The sequence below is a fragment of the Chrysochloris asiatica genome, unplaced genomic scaffold (genome assembly GCF_000296735.1).
Source record: "Chrysochloris asiatica unplaced genomic scaffold, ChrAsi1.0 scaffold00054, whole genome shotgun sequence".
Classification (NCBI taxonomy): Eukaryota; Metazoa; Chordata; class Mammalia; order Afrosoricida; family Chrysochloridae; genus Chrysochloris; species Chrysochloris asiatica.
Genome location: NW_006408572.1, coordinates 1427643 through 1444656, shown reverse-complemented (window position 1 = coordinate 1444656; position 17014 = coordinate 1427643). Strand labels below are relative to the sequence as shown.

The following is a 17014-nucleotide window of genomic DNA, read 5'->3' as shown; positions in this document are numbered from 1 at the left end:
TCTTCAACATGATTAAGGGCACTTATGGAAAAGCACCAGCCAACATTATACTCAATGAAAATTTCGACTGAGAACTTTCCCCTTGAAAATAAAATTAAGACAAGTATGTATACTCTTACCATTCTGTTCAATATTGTATTGGAAATCCTAGCCAGAACAATAAGGCAATAAAAAGAAATTAAAAGTGTATAAATTGGAAAGAAAGAGATTAAACTAACTCTATCCACAGATAACAAGATACTGCATATATATACACATGTACCCTGGAGAAGGACATCACACTTGGTAAAGCGGAGAAAGACCCCCAACAAGATGGACTGGACTGGCACAGTGGCAGCAACAATGAACTCAAGCATAGCAGTGATTGGGAGACTGGCGCATTGTTGTGCATAAAGTTGCTATGAGTCGGTACCTACTCGACAGCACCTAACAACACCATAAATAGAAAATCCCAAGAAATCTACTAAAAAGCTTCTAGAACTTAGCAAAATTACAGGATACAAAGTCAACACACAAAATAAGGAATAGCACCCATGAATAAGATGCTCCTTTCAAAAATCATCTACAAGGGGTCTTCAAAAGTTCATAGAAAATTCATATTATGAAAAAAAAATATATGCATGGATTTCATTTTTCTTTTTTTATGCCACAATAAATGTGTACTAACTGTGACACTGTAGGATAAGCACTGACTGGACTGATAACCACAAGATCAATGGTTCAAACCCACCAGCTGCTCTTTGGAAACCCCAAACAGGGTTGCTGTGAGTCAAGGCTATTAACAACTTGTTATAACATGTCTGAACAGGATCTAGTTTGAAGAACGCCCCTATCAGAGCAACATGAATTGTGCTAAAATTAAAGGAAAAACAAACTCATCAAATTTATGAAGCTTTAGTGGAAGAATGAAGTCACTGATGCTTTACAGAAAGTTCATGGGAACAATGTCCCAGAGAAATCAGCAGTTTACACATAGTGAACTCATTTTAAGAAGGGACAAGACAATGTTGAAGATGAAGCCTGCAGTGGCAGACTATATCAATTTGCAAGGAAAAAAGTAATATGATTTGTGCCCTAATTGAAGAGGACCAATGACTTAACAGTAGAAATAGCAGCCAACACTATAGACATCTCAAGTGGTTTGGCTTACACAATTCTGACTGAAAAATCAAAGTTGAGCAAACTTTCTGCTTGAAGCGTACCAAACTGTAAATCAGCTACAGAAGAGCACAGTTTCCAATGGAAATTGTAAATTTTAAACAAATGAGATCTAGTTCCCAAAGCATTTCTCCAATGAACTTCATTTAACAAGAGATGAAACATGGCTTTACCAGTAGGATCAAAGCAATGACTACCAAAAGTTAGAAGCGGTCCAGTCAAAGAAAAACACACTGGTCAAGAGCAAAGGTCAGGGCAACAGTGTTTTGAGATGACTGAGGCATTTTGCTTGTTGGCTTTCTAGAGGGACAAAGAACGATAACATTTGCTTATTAGTTGAGTGTTTTGAGACAGTTAGCCAAAGCTTTAGCAGAAAAATGCCAGGAAGCCTCACCAGAGAGCTCTCCTCCACCACAACAAGGCTCCTGTCAATTCCTCTCATCAAACCAGGGCAGTTTTGCAAGAGTTTAAATGGAAAATTATTAGGCATCCACCTTAAAGTCCTGATTTGATTCATTATGACTTCTTTTGGTTTCCTAATTTAAATAAATCTTTAAAGGGCACCCATTTTTCTGTGGCACTGCAAGATATGCACTGGACCACAAGGTTGGATTAAACCACAAGGCTGGTGGTTCAAACCCGCCAGCCACTCACTGGAAACCACTACAGGGTCGTCTGATTCAGATCCAACTAGCTGGCAAAACAGTAACAATAATGTAAAAAAGGCTGTACTGACATGGCTAAAGGTCCAGGACTCTCCGTCCTTTAGAAATGGCCTAAATTGCTGGTATCATCTCTTGGAAAAGTGTCTTCATCTTGATGGAGCTTATGCTGAGAAATAAAGTTTACATTTTTTATTTTTACATTTTAATTCCATTTTCCATGAACTTTTTGAAGTCCCCTTGTATATGAGGTCAAATAGTCAACTATTACTTTAAAACAAAGAGGAGATGGTAAGGGGACAAGAAAACTAGATGAATGGAAAGGGAACAACAGGAATGGAAATGAGAATGTTCACACATTATGAAGAATGTAAGCAATGTTATTGGTCACTGAACAATCTGTGTTGAGAAACTGTTGAATGGAAATCTAAACTGCTATGTACACTATAAAGTTTTGGGGATTCGTAATGGATAAAGGATTTGAACTGTCTAGTTCTCCAAAGAAGATATATGAAAATGGCCAATAAGGACATGAAAAGTGTTTAACATCATTAGTCGTTGATGTTGTTAAGTGCTGTCAACACAATTTCGACCCAGAGCAACCCTGTATAGGGTTTCTGAGGAGCAGCTGGTAAGCTTGAACCACTGACTTTGTGGTTCAAATTGACTTTGCAGTCCAGAGCATTAGCCCACAGAGCCACAATTAGGTAAATACAAATCAAAACCACATTGAGGTACTACCTTACAACCATTAGGAACAAAAGAAAAATAACAAGTGTTGGCCAGGATTGAGAAATCAAAATCCTCATATACTGCTGGTGAGAACATAAAATGGTATAGCCACTTTGGAAGACAGTCTGATAATTACTCAAAATGTCAAACATGGCATTACCATATGACTCAGCAATTCCTCTCTTTGGTACAAGGTACTACTGTTACCTGCTACCAAGTCATCCCCAACTCATGGCAAACTCATGCACAAAAGAACAACAGGTAGCCTGGTCCTGAGTTATTCCCATGATTGCTTACAAATTGGGCCATTGTGATCCATAGGGTCCTCAGTGATGTTCAGAAGTAAATCAACGAGCCTTTCTTCCTAGTCTGTCTTAGTATTCTGTCTCAGCATCAGAAAAACAGACCGCTCCACTGACAGATGGATGGGTTGTGGCTACGCATGAGATACACTGAACGGATGCTGAACATGGGTCTCTCTGATGGAAGGTGAAAATTTTCTGAATCACAGGTTCATGAGAAAATGGAATTATAAGATAATGAATTTTCTATGAACTTTTTGAAGCCCCTCATATGTTCACACAAAACGTGTACACGAATGGTCATAGCAACATTATTCACAATAGTGAAAAAGCAGAAACAACTCAAATAAATGTTCATCAACTGATGAACAAACAAAATGTGATATAACCATACAGTATAGTGCTATTTGGCTATAAAAGAAGTGATGTATTGACACATGCTAAAACATGAATACACATGAAAACATTATGCTAAGTAGAAAAAAGCTAGTCAAAAATGCTTCATATTGTATGATCACCATTATATGAAATGTCCACAAGAAGTAAAGACATAAGAGTCCAAAAACAGATTAATTTTTGCCAGAAGCTGAGGGTGGGGAAAGGTTGGGAGTAACCTCTTACAATGGTTTCTTTTCAGGGTGATGGAAATATTCTGGAATTGGTAATGGTTGCACAACTTTATGAATATATGAAAAACATTGAATTGTGCACTTTAAAATGGTGACTTTTTTGCTATGTTTGTTATGAGCTACATCTCAATTTAAAAACAAAATAAATCAGTGGAAAAAATGCATTTAAGAAGTACAATTTTAACTGTATAAAATGTATAGAAAGATCACCATACCCCCAAATCCTCATCTCTGATTGTGAGAAAATAGACAGCTCTTTCTACTTCTCCATTCTTGCATGTAAATTTCCTATCTTCAGCTGGATTACCTTCTTCTCAAAATAGACAAATAAAAGTTAATCTCCCCTTAAACACTATTCAAATGGAGCAATACATTCCTTTAGCATCAGTAACCTTCTGTCAATTTGTTGAACTGTGGTGGTTTTCATATTGCTATGATGGGAGTCATGGTGCAGCACTGTAGCATAAGCACTCAACCGAAAGGTCGGTTTGAACCAAAAGGTTAGTGGTTTAAAATCACCAGCCACTACTTGCAAACCCTATACAGGGTCACTATGGATCAGAACCAACTCCATAGCACTTAACAACAATAATCCTGATGCTGGAAGCTAAGCAAATGATATTTCAAATACCATTTCAGCAAGCTTTCAGACTAAGGGGATTTACTTCCAAAAATTTGCCAATGAAAAACCTATGGATCATAGGAGAATACTCTCCAACTCGGTGCCATGGCCCTGAAGGTAGTAGAGGATTAGGCAGCATCATTCTGCTGTGCATGGGGTCGCCGGGAATGGGCTAACTCGATGACAACTAAAACAAGAAGCATCCGTAAGGTATGCTTATCAGTAAGGCATATCAAACATGCAAGGGAACTAAAGCAGTTTCCTTTTTCAAGATCCCCAAGGCTGCAGAACTGCAGATACCCAGCTCCGCTCAAACTCTCCCTCTGACATAGTCTCCCAAGTGCAAGTGTTGTATTGCTGGAGGGCTGAGGTGCAGGGTGAGACTCCCTGTGTGGGCTTTTGTAAATTGTGAGCCTTTTACTCAAACCGCTTCTGCTCAAACTGCATGGCTGAAAATCCCCTTTAGTGTCTATATTTATGATGTAATTTAAAAAACGAAGCTGTATAAATGTATATTAAAATGACCCTTATAAGCCAAAGAAACATTCTATGCAGAAAGGTCACTTATTCAATGACCCAGAGGAGGGAAAGCCAGCTGTACGAAATGGGAAAAATTTTAATTTCATTTAAAACATGATAAAAATTGACCAAATCTGGCAAACCAGTTGTAAAAACCAACCTCACTCTACTCCGCTTTCAACAGAAGACTTAGTCACCTCGAATCTAATCATCACGTCGCTAATAATGCGTGTGGGTACACTTAACTCACATCCAGACATTTGCTTTTAATTCCAAGGCATTTTAATTTACAACAATTTTAAATCCCTCTTAAAGGGTCAGAAGTTTAGGCAGTTGGCAACAAGCACTGGCAGCTCACTTCTTCAAGTAACAGTTACAACACTGGACTTATACTTGCGTGGGCTAGTAGAATTTTTTAAAAAAAACAACAAACTTTGTCCTTAAGGCTCTTTCAGTCAAAAGTTCTATCAGGTATCAGTCTCATCTCTTAAAAAGCAGCAAAGACAGTGCATCACCCTGATCAATTAGAAGGAGCTGAGTTGTGGCAAATCTTTCCAGGTAAGCCTGTCACTCTGAACTTACCCTCGGTTCACTCTCAAGTAAGTTACCAAGAGCTTAGTTAGTTCCTTACAGACAAGCTGATGTCAACTCACAGTGACTCCATATGGTTAGGAGGAGAACTGTTCCATAGGATTTTCTTGGCTATAATCTTAATGGAAGCAGATCACTAGGCCCTTCGTCCCATGGTACTTTTGAATGGGTTCAAACAGCCAACTTTTAGGTCAGTACGCAAGTGCCAACAGTTTTCAGCACCTAAGAAACTTACCAAGGGTTTAAACCAAAAACCAAACCCACTACCATCAGTTCTGAACAACAGTGAGCCGATACAGGGTTTCCTAGAATGTAAATCTTCACAGGAGCAGGCAGTCTTATCTCTCACCTGCGGAGTTGGCCAGTGAATTTGAATCCTCAACCTTGAGGTTAGCAGCCCAATGCCTAACCCACAGCACCACCAGGATTTGAAGCTTCTAAATGTTACAGTGAAGTGGTTGGGGAAGAGGTCAAATGAGGGGTGAACAAGGAAGGGTCTCTGGTCAAATGTGCCTCCTTTGTTGGTATTTACTGTATTTTTCTATGAAATTGGCATGTCAAATTGACATCATGTCAAAAAGTTGTCAAGATGTACCTTGACTCATTTAGTAGTTTAGCCTGGTACCTTGAAACAAAATGGTGGCCAAAACAGATTTTCAAAAACACATATAGTACTCCTGGGCCCAGAGTCAATGGCGTGGCCACGGAGGACTCGAGTGGAGAGTGGAACTACCGGCTGATGGGAAGAGAGGGCATGTGCACAAGAATGCCCACACTTGCAGATGGTACCCACGTGACCTGGACCGGATGACTAGATGATCAGAGCTCAACCAAGAAAAGAAAGAAAAGGGAAAAAAAAAAAAAAAGATTGAGTTGACACAATCTGATGAACTTGACCTATACCTACAAATGCAGTATCTCAAAAGAAGCAACAAATCCTTACAGCAAGAAACATTCCCACCCCCTCCACATACAGAGTAGACAGAGATGGGCAACTTGGATACTGGATACCCAAATTGGGAGGGGGGGTAACTACAAAGGTAAGAAGCGACTGGCTTACAAGCTTTCAAGAGGGGACCTAGAGCTAGGGGGCATGGAGAAAGGCAGAATCACCAGTGAGTACTATCCAATCTGTCTAGGCGGAGCTGATGAAATGAAATACAGATGGGTAACTCGTGATACTGTAGTGAATAACAGTTATTGGGACTGATTATGAGGGTTGGAAACGCAGAGGTAGACGTTTTGTAGCAAGGAAGGAAGTGATTATTTCTCCAGTCTAGGAGCGGCGGTCTCTAGGACCATTAATAGAGAAAAGCCAAGAGCGGGACCCTATCTAGAGAAGCAGAGATGCCTGGGATGGAGACAGAGATGATGACGTGGAGTGATGAAGCGGCTGGGGACTTTGGATCCAGAGAGGGAGAGGGACTGGGGGGGTGGGGGAGGGAGGGAGTGTAAAGGGCGGGTTTCTGGGATATGCCCTTTGGTCAGTGGATGACGCATGGAGGGGATTGGAACCATGGCAATGAAATGATATACGATGGAGTGAATGTAAAACTAAAGTTCTCTCACGTAAACTATCATATAATTCACAATAAAACATTAAAAAAAAACAAACAGATATACTATTAGCAAAGCAGTATTGGGAGGAGGCAAGGGGCCAAGAGGCAGCAACTCTATAGGTGGGGAGCCCAGCGGCCTGAATGGGAGTCAGGCCAGTTGGAGCTTCTTCCTGGTGCTGTCTATTGGGAGCATGGCCAGTGGCCATGGCTAATCCATCAGGTCCCTGCCACTGGAGCTGGGAGGCTGCAGGTGAAGAAGGTCTGGCCTCTCTCAGCCCACGGTTCAGTGATGACAGGTACTCCAAATGTTTCAGAGTAAAACTGAAGGAGTTTTACTTGAGAAATTGTTAACAATCCCCAACCACGAGACACATGACCTTCATGTCTTCCACAGCAGGGCTTCAAGTGAACCAAGTCTCTCAAGACCTGACCAGTCTTACTGAAGAGGCCATAGGGATTCTGCTGCCTTTTTAGAAATGAACCTTTAAGGAACAATCCTGGACGGGTATGGAGTAGCCATTTTCAGTACTTAGAATGACAATTAGAACAAAGAATGGTCTGGAGGAAGAAGCTGAATTAAAGACGTTCGGAAGTTTGGAGAAGTCTGTGGAGAAGTGAGCTAACGTACTTGCAGTTGATAAAGAAATATGTGAGGACTCTGTAACTCACAAAATTACTAGTCTCTGGTGTGGCGCTGTGGGTTAATGCTACACACAGCAAAGCCGTTTGAACTGCAAGGCCGACAGTTCAAGCTCACCAGCTGCTCCTCGGAAACACTATACCTATACCTGGTGGCTGTGGGTTGGAACCGACTCAACGGCACTTAACAACAACAAACTGGAGCCAATATGGTAAAATGATGTTAGGACATTCTGTAAACACCAAGCACTCCACAAGAGACACACTGTAAATCCATACAAACTACTCTAGATCATGACTTTTTACATCAGTTCAAAGAAATTCCTGGACTAGGGGATTAAGCGCCCGTTTCACTGGATGGAATCAGCATACCGGGAAAGGCTGAAGAGAAGTCCATGTACTAGCCTCCCTCCCTCGAGGGGCTCTTACCAGGGTGCCGTCTGTCAGGGTACAGCCGGAAAAGCGTTTCGCAAGAAATCCCTCAAAGTTAGTTGTTCTCTGAATAGCAAAAAGAAGTAATTTCACCTCAATTTCTTTAGCTCTGGTACGCATAATCTTGGCAAGTTCTGTCCTTCAAAACAAAAAGGTTAAGAATGTTGTCACACAGCTGATGACTCATTCAAAACAAGATGAAGAAAATGGTTTTAGCTCATATTCAGAAAAATTGATGTACAAGGGAGCGTCAAAGAGTTCATGGAAAAATGAACTTTTTGAAGCCCCCATGTATACTGGTCATTTCAAACCCTGAGGTCTGTCACCAGCTTAGTCTAATACTTGGGGAATACAAATATGCAACCCAAATAAGAAAAGTAAGGTAAAATCATCCACAAGTCAAAAAAATCAAGGCTTCTGAACATTAGTTTACATAGCTACAACTATTTTGAGACCATTAAGCCTTTCAATAATATGATAATGTGTGTGAAACCTCCAGTGCTTTATAAAATGCATACATTCTGTATAATTTCACAAGGCATTAATTACTGAATTACAAAGCCCTCCATTTCCAGAGAGCTCGGTAACAATTGATAAGTGCTGCAAACTCCCCAGGTGAACAGTGACATACATACACATAGGGAGGCACTGCCTGGGAATTTATGTACAATTCACCCAAGTTTCAGAAAGTAAGTTCTTAGGGGGGCAGGCACATGTGCGTTCTAGACTAAGTACAAACTTATCATCATCTTCCCACACAAATATACGACAAAAGCAAACAAAGAGCCTCTGAGTTTATTTGATTATTGTGTATCTATGGGATTTTAGCCAAAATTCTAACAATGAAAGCTTGGCACAATACTGCCATTAACTGAAACACAATAGCAGGTACTGACGCTTACAGGGACTTGTTGGCTTTAGAATACTTCCAGTCTCCTGCGGGCTTCATTTTTCACAGAGTTAGTTTGCAAGTTTGATGGACTGTAGGCTAAAGGGAATGAGGTGACAATTTCTCAAGGAGTTCACGCCCTTTTATGCTAATCAAAGCTTAGAAAGTGAGACAATCATAATTGACTTCAATCAGTAGCAAAAGGTTATCTACTCTTAGACGTCAGATTAAGGGACACATTGAGACTAGAGGGACCCCCAAATCAATTGCCTGGAAGCAACTGTTGAGCCTGGAAGTTTAAACTACTTCATGAAGTCGTCTTTAAACTAAACAACTTATTTAGTTCAATAAAGAATAGCTGCCTTCCGTATGGTGTGCTACTGAAGAATTAGCTATATGAGACTGGAATGCCAACAGTAATGCTAAAGCACAGTCAGAACGCTAAGGGTCAGAGTCTAAACTAATGGTGATAAAATGACAGGGGCAGGAGTGAGAATGGTGAGAAAACTGTTACCTGGGTGTTTTTCTACACATACACACAGTTACCTAAACTGTGATAGCAAATGAGTTCCTTAACCAGTATCATCTTAGACATTTAAATCCCCAAAAGCATTTAAAGAATGCAACTGCTGTACTCTCTGTGACCTTTAGGAAGATGACCTTTATGAATTATGCTTGAGTTATGCTTAGACATAAGACTTCTGGATTTTGCGCTTAACCTAGGGTCTGAAGTACTTGCATATTTCCTGCGCTCTACTACATCATTAAAGTAGATTCAAGTCAGAAAAATAAAATGTTGATGGATATATGCATCACACAAAGTTCTATATGTAATACAAATATACGGGAAGTATAGGGGTGATGGATCTGGTTGATGAGTCTTGAGTCGATGAAACGGAAGGAAAGCTATTCTAGGTAAGGGCTACAAAAAAGCAGAGTCCTGGAGCAAAGAGGGGAGCAGAGGGTAAACTATGGAAATGAAGGTGCTATCTATCAATCATTTGGAGTCCTGGTGGACTGCTAACCACAAAGTCAGTAGCTCAAATCTACCAGCTGCTCCTCAGAAACTCTATACAAGGTTGCTATGAGTCAGAATCTACGGCATACAACAACAACAATCAACTAATCACTTGCCAGCATTGGGAAGCTGTACACAATCCATAGGACTACCACTTGAGACTTAGGAATTGATTTTTCAAATAAAATTAACCCCAGAACCAGAAGAGAGTTGAAAACTACCTTGTGACATGACAAAATTCTACTGCAATCCTCTCGGTCATGTACCACTCACGTGGAAACATGCGGCCATATTTCTCCTCGTAGTCCACAAGCTGGCGCTTTATCCAGGCATAGCGTCTATCGATTTTGTCCAACCAAGCAACCTGATTAAGATAAGGAACAAAAACCATGCCAGGGCTTACAAGCAGTCTTGGCTTTTTAAGGAAGCAAGCAAAAACAGAGAACCAAAACCAACTAACCTCTCCATTTCTTTCTGTTTTCAAAAATCTGATTCAGAGGCTATTAACCTGAATTACACGTATAGGCTTGAGGGACCTGCAATTTCCTGAAACTACATGGAAAGTTGTATGGATAGGTGTATTTTTATAGGGAGAAGATCTATAGCTTTCATTCATTTCTCTAAAAGGCCAGTGCCTCCAAAATACTTAAGAATGAGTAGAGTGTGGTCAACTCCTAGGATACAGGGCTCAACGAGCAACAGTCTTAGGCAGTAACACCTACTAACACAGAAATAAATCAGAAGACTAAGAGCATTTGTTTTTACAGAAAACGTCAATTGGAATAGCTGATTTCATTTGGTTAATACTTACATCTTGGTTTTCTTGAAAAAGTACTAGATACTCTGACAGATGCTGTTTAATAAACTTTTTTATGATTTCCTGTTTGATTCTGGGGTCCAGAATATTAGCCACCAGACATGCATCTCTTAGGACATTGCTGGGTCCTCCAGGCCTCTGGTAAAACAAACAACACACAGCAGTTCAAAAGCCAGAAATAACCTTTAAATCTCCTGGCCTCTGACAGCTGCTGCTTCTTGTTTCTCTCTCTGTGTTAGTACTACTCCCACTCCCCTGACACTCATCCTTTCAACTCTAGATGACTGTTTTAGTTACTTACACCTCGGTGAATGAACCATTAAGCCAGTCTTCCAGTAGCCAACATGGAAGCTAGCCTGTGAATCAGCGATGAGACAGTTTGGAAAACAGGACCAGCAAGAATCATGGGGAATTGTGCTCTCTGAATACCCACCCAAACCAAAAGCATTTTGTGGAAGCGTTCTGGAAATCAGAAATGACACCAGTCTCACTCCACACATGCTACTGTCCCGACTCCAATCTCCAGGATTTCTGCCTTTCATCAGACAGTTGTGTCAGTGTGGTGACCTTTAAAACCAAAAACCAGGTTCCAAACCACCAGACTTGTTTCACTGGTAATCAACCACCCAGATAGGCAGCCCAACAAAAAACAACACGGTACTGGCCTCTTGAACTGAAACCTTACTATGGCAAGGTCTTTGTTCTTAGAGAAAGCAGTTCAGTCTTGCTGCTCTTTGCTTTATAGTAAACCAGTGACGGAACATGGTTGGCTGAGTGGACTATGTTAAAGAACACTTAAAAGTGAATCTTGGGTCTGGCACATCTTGTGTGTGGGTTCCCCAGCTGGTCTCCTTCCTCCCTGCCTTCTTCGGATGGTGTCTGTTTATGGTGGACGTGTGGCCAGAGACGGGCAAGGATCACGTGGAACCTCGGCAACCTAAGACAGAGCCATTGCCATGCTGCAATGAGTTTCGATGACGGGTAAGACTGAGGAATTCACACTGACCGCCTAAGACAGGCAGCATCCCTTAAACAAATAATAAATAAGGGGGAATCTGATGCAGACCGTGCAGACCCGGTCAGGAGTTCAAGTCCCCGTGGGCCCAAGCGTTGCTGACCGTCCAAACCATAGGCTCTGAGGATCAGACTTTAGCCACCTAGCAGACATAGCAAAATGTCCCTTATCTGATTATTCAGTCATGCTGGTTAGTAATTCCATACATGAGCCCTGGATACCCACAGATAAATGTAAAAACCTTCCCTAAAAGCCGAGACTGTAAATTCCAAAAAGGCAAAGTTTTCCCCCCCAAAAAAAGCTAAAGAGGATATAGAGAAACTCTGTTAACTGATGGTTATGTGGAGGGGATTATAATCAATGTAATGAAACAAGGTATATGAATGTTTGAATGTGAAACCGATGATGTGCCCTGAAAACTTTCACTCAATCCACAATAAAAACCTTAAAAAAAAAAAAAAAAAAGTGAATCTTGGCTTGCCTAAATAGCTATTAGTGTTGGTGGGATGACTCAGTGATAAATAAAAAAGAATGGGTCATAAATGAGATGCTTCCAAATTGTAATGATTTATTATTATTATTATCTTCTGTCAATTCTGTACAAGTCGATTCATCTCAACTGAAGTTCAAGGGTTTTCTAAGTGTTACGTCAGTTGCCTGAGACCTACATTGTTAACAATGCAGACTTGCTCCTTGTGGAGCAACTGGTATGCGTCTGCTGAGCACACTACGTGCTCTGCTTTTACTAAGGGATCAAAGTGCTAGATAGGATACAGGAGGAACAGAAGCCAAAGCCTGTGGGATCCGATCTTTTCATATGGATAATTCCGTTTTCAGTATCTTGATTTCCTTTGAGGAAATAGGAATAGCAATGTGGTGGCCTTTGAGAAAAAGTCAATTACCTTCAAAAAGGAAAAACATAAAAACTTTTTAAAAACAACAACACTATGTCACAGAACCAGAGAAAAACAAGGAAAGTTGCTAAAGAAAACTCTTTTCAATTCATCTGGCTGATAGAATCTGAGGAAAGGATAGAAAGTAGGACATGGTTCATCTTTTCTAACTAATTAAACTGGTTTCATCCATATCTTTCAGGAACTTCTAAAAATGGAATGGGGCAGCAGAGTAAAGCAGGTTTGAACTAAAAAGAGTAGTGCTTAAGATTTGTGGAAACCCTGACAATCTCTTTTTCTGTTTCCGCCCTTCATTTTCCTCATGTGGTAAACAGAAATAATGCCTTTTCTACAGCAAATTCCAGCGGTTCTATCAGATAAATATGAAATATGAAGTCCTCAAAGAAAGCTGCTTTCCAAATAAACTACCTGGCTAGTGGAGAACAAGCACAGGATCTGAAGACATTCAAACAAATCCAGAGGAGGCTTCCTATAGAAAATTCTGGATCTGCAAAAGCTGGGGCAACCACTCCTATCTACTTCCGAAGTTTCTTTTATGGTGCACAAAGAAAAATGATTAGGATATTTCCAGTTATTGAATTATAGACCCGCTCCAGGCAACTTCCCTTGGCTCCATAAACCAGCCTAGCTCCCCCACCTCCACCCACCAAGTGCAGTGACAAGGGCTGTCTGCCCACATGCGCTTCCGCTCAATTCTGACTTCAACAATCCTTTCTCTTGAAATAGAGCAAAGAAGAGAAAACAGGGATCTTGCAGGTTCTTCCCACCCCCAACACATGCAAAGCATTAAGATTGCATCTGCTTCAGTGTGAAGGCTGGAGCTACAAGCAGTTCCCCCAAGCACAGGACAGCCAAGTAAGGGAACGTGGGTTACATGAGAAGTGTAACCAATAGCTCACAGGAGAAATACTGCAGGCTTCGCAGACACAACACAAACAGCTATGCGACCAAACAAGGGCAGTGACTCCAAAGAACAGGAGTCTGATCATTAAATGTGAAGTCCCTAGCTGTGTCACTCTGAGAGTTACATAAGCCCAGGGACGCTCCTCCCAGTTGTCCTTTCTACCAGTAGGTTATGTAACAACCCTAAAAGAACTATTGCGGCTTGAAGATTTATTTTATTTTTTTAACACAGTTGTGAGGAAAAAAAGAATTTACAGGGCAGACAAGATAGTAAATTTGACATACACTGCATTAAACCAAAACAAAGCCTCACTTTTTGATGCTCAAGGAGGCAGATGAAGAATCGACATTGCTTCTGGGATACAGTTTAAATCCAGGATGGTCTCATGACCCTGAACCTGGAGCAAACAGACTTGTGACTGCCAGCAAACACTTTTGGAATAATAAATGAACAGTTGCTCTCAACTTCAAAACCAAACCCAGTGCTGTCCAGTCGACTTCGACGCACAGAAGCTGTCTAGGACAGAGTAGAACCGCCCTAGAGAGTTTCCGAGACTGTAATCTTTATGGATGCAGACGGGCTCAAACCTGGGACTTTCGGGTTAGTTATCAGGCACCTTAACCACTGCCCCAGCAGGCTCCATCATAATCACTGTAGGAATATGGATTTAGAATAATATCTAAAGACTGACAGGAAAATGCACAATAGATACCTTGGTTCCCTGGGAAGGAAATGCTTCTTCAAAATCTGCCAGGATTTGCTGTCCTAACTCGGTCTGGGCAGCCTTCACTCTGTAAAGAAAAGAAAAATAGCATGGCCTTAAATGTCTTCCAAATCCCTGTAGTAATTATGCTCAGATTTATAGATGTCTGGACTGCTGACGTCTAGGGAAGGTGAAGCATGTGTCTAGATAAGAGAGGTCACATACTCATTAGTGGAGTCCTGGGATGGCACGGTGGATTAATGCGCTGGACTGCAAAATCGGTTAGAACCACAAGGTTGGCAGTTCAAGCTCACCAGTCGCTCCCTGGAAACCAAATACAGGGTTCCTATGGGTCAGAACTGACTTGACGTCACTTAACAACAACAACATACTAGTTAGTTTCAGATTGATGACCAGGATGGTCTGATTTACTCTCTCAGGATGGATATTCTATCCCTAAGATTCTAGGCTACTGGATGGTAGTTATGCAGTGGGGAAATGCTATATAGTAACACCCACATCAAATATACACATATTGTGGATTATTGGTATAACTGCTTGCCCACTCGTTAGAGTAGAAAAATGAGAAACCAAGCCCAACCCACTGCCATCAAGGTGACTCCTACGCACGGTGACCCTCCACCGGGTTTCTGAAACTAAATTTTTGAGGGCTCCATATTGTTTCAGGTTTCTCTTTTTTCAATCTAGAAATTAACATCAGGAACATATGATGAACGTCCTGATGATGAACACATGAACACAAAGAATGTTTTCTAAAGTAAAAAGAAAAAGATCTAAAGGATAAATGAATTGCTCACTTAGCATAAAGTCCACTGAATGAAGATTTCTTTAACTCACAAAACGGTGAATCTGAAGTTGCGTTACAATGAAAACAAGGTAGCCAGGGAGGTCAGAATTAACCATGGGTTGTGTATGTATTATTTGTTGGCTTGAATGAAAGAGGAGAAACAGTTCAGGTAACCAATCACCCCTTCCACTGGTTGCTGGTGTCTGTGGTAGCCTAGTCCATGGCCAATCTCACAGAGCTAGAGAGGGTGCTGAGGCCTTGTTCAGCTACCCTGAGCCTGAAGCGAATACTTTATCTTTGCTAAAAACACCCTAAAATAATATGTTTCCTTTCTTAGTCTCCACCCTGTTCCTTTGGAATTCACTTTACAAAGCAGAAATAGTGAACAGCTCAAAACCACAATTTCTTTGGCTCCCAGGCAGTTCTTGGCAAACTGCTAGGATTTTTTTAAATGAGGGGATAGGCAGGACCCCAAACAGTCTTCTTATTCCTGTGGCATAGCTCTAATTATGCCTTATTCCAAATACTTTCCAGGGTTTTTTCACTATCTTCAAAACTTTTAAATCACTCTCATAAGTGGTTTACAGCTACTAATATCTTCAGAAGCCAGGATTTTTATAAGGAGGCCAGAAATGACCAAGATAAGGTTATTACTGGATTGATAACACACACATACACACCCAAGTCTAGAGTTACCCAACAAGCGGTGGGAAACATTCTTTGAGTGTGAACTCTTAACAGGAGAGGAAAGAACAAGTACCTCAGAGCATCCTGGGACTCTCTTGGGGCTTCCAGAGGCTCGAGCCCCTCTGACCCTACCCTCTTCTTGGAGGCACACTGAGCACCAACTCCTTTCTAAGGCACCAGCACAGCTCTATTCTCAGGGTGCCTGAGTAGCTCAACGACGTTGATGGCCCCAGCCCTGCTTGTCATCCAGCCACCCCGGCCAGTTCCTAATTCAATATTCTTGCTGGCTCTGAAGAGGTGCTTAAAAAGGCCAACAGAGTCTACGATGGGAAGTGGAACTTCCAGAGTACAAAAGAGGCAGTGATGTACCAGATTCTGATTTGTAAACCCCCTTAGTCTGTCTTCAGAGTCACCTATTGGGAAATATTGTAGACTGTGCTATGCCCCTATTGCGCTCCATGTAATCATCAATAAGTCACTTCTGTTACATGAGAAGGTGAGGAGAGGCGTGCACTAGATGACCTTCAGTGTCCTCCCCAGTGCTGAGTACTCTGCAACACACATCCAACAGCATGGCTCTCTTGGCAACTGCATCCATCTTTACTGGTGGCTACAAGTCTGATTAATGTTGAAGCCGAAGAGTAAGTTTCGGCAGCACATAAAAGTTTCCAAGCTTAGTTTTGAAATGTATTATCAAGGACTCAGATGAAATAGTAATAAATTCCCTTATATACATTACAGAAATGGTATCTATCAACCCAAACCACAATTCCATGCATCTTCTGGGAAACTACCTAAACATGATGTTAGAAAGCAGTATATCTTTGGCCTCTCTCACTCCTTTAAATCTCACTTCAAAGAACTAAATGTGTGAAAAGAGAGACCAACTGTGACTCTATTAGTAGGACACATACATGCACTGAACCACTAAGATTTCCTAGCCATTCTTATGAACATCAGTCTATAATACAACAAGAATACAATTAAAAACAACATCAAGAAGCAGGTAACCCATTGCTGTAAATCAATTCTGATTCATGGTGACCCCACATGTTACAGACTACAACTGTTCTATAGGGTTTTCTTGGCTGTAATCTTGGTTCAAGCAGATCACCTGGCTTTTCTTCCTTGCTACTACTGGATGACAAGGCCAGGGGCAGACTGTGGAACAGACCATCAATTACTCATATGCAAACTTAAATTGAAGCTGAAGAAAATGAAAACAACTCCACGAGAGCCAAAATATGACCTTGAATATATCCCACCTGAATTTAGACATCACCTGAAGAACACATTTGATACATTAAACACTAAAGATGGAAGATCAGAAAAGTTATGGGATGACATCAAGAACATCATACATGAAGAAAGCAAAAAGTCATTAAGAAGACAAGAAAGAAGGAAAAGGTCAAAA

At 41.0% G+C, this 17014-nt stretch overlaps 1 protein-coding gene across 2 annotated transcripts in view; it reads right to left on the bottom strand.

Moving 5' to 3' along the window:
- VPS53 (vacuolar protein sorting 53 homolog (S. cerevisiae)) overlaps positions 1-17014 on the bottom strand; it is a 186502-nt gene that overhangs the window by 96983 nt on the left and 72505 nt on the right. For both annotated transcript variants that reach the window (XM_006863219.1, XM_006863218.1), the window contains exons 8-11: positions 14115-14193; positions 10564-10707; positions 9974-10116; positions 7843-7984 (exon numbers count right to left, since the gene is read on the bottom strand). In XM_006863219.1, coding sequence (XP_006863281.1) covers positions 7843-7984; positions 9974-10116; positions 10564-10707; positions 14115-14193 — 508 coding nt within the window. The remainder of the gene's footprint in view (positions 1-7842; positions 7985-9973; positions 10117-10563; positions 10708-14114; positions 14194-17014) is intronic.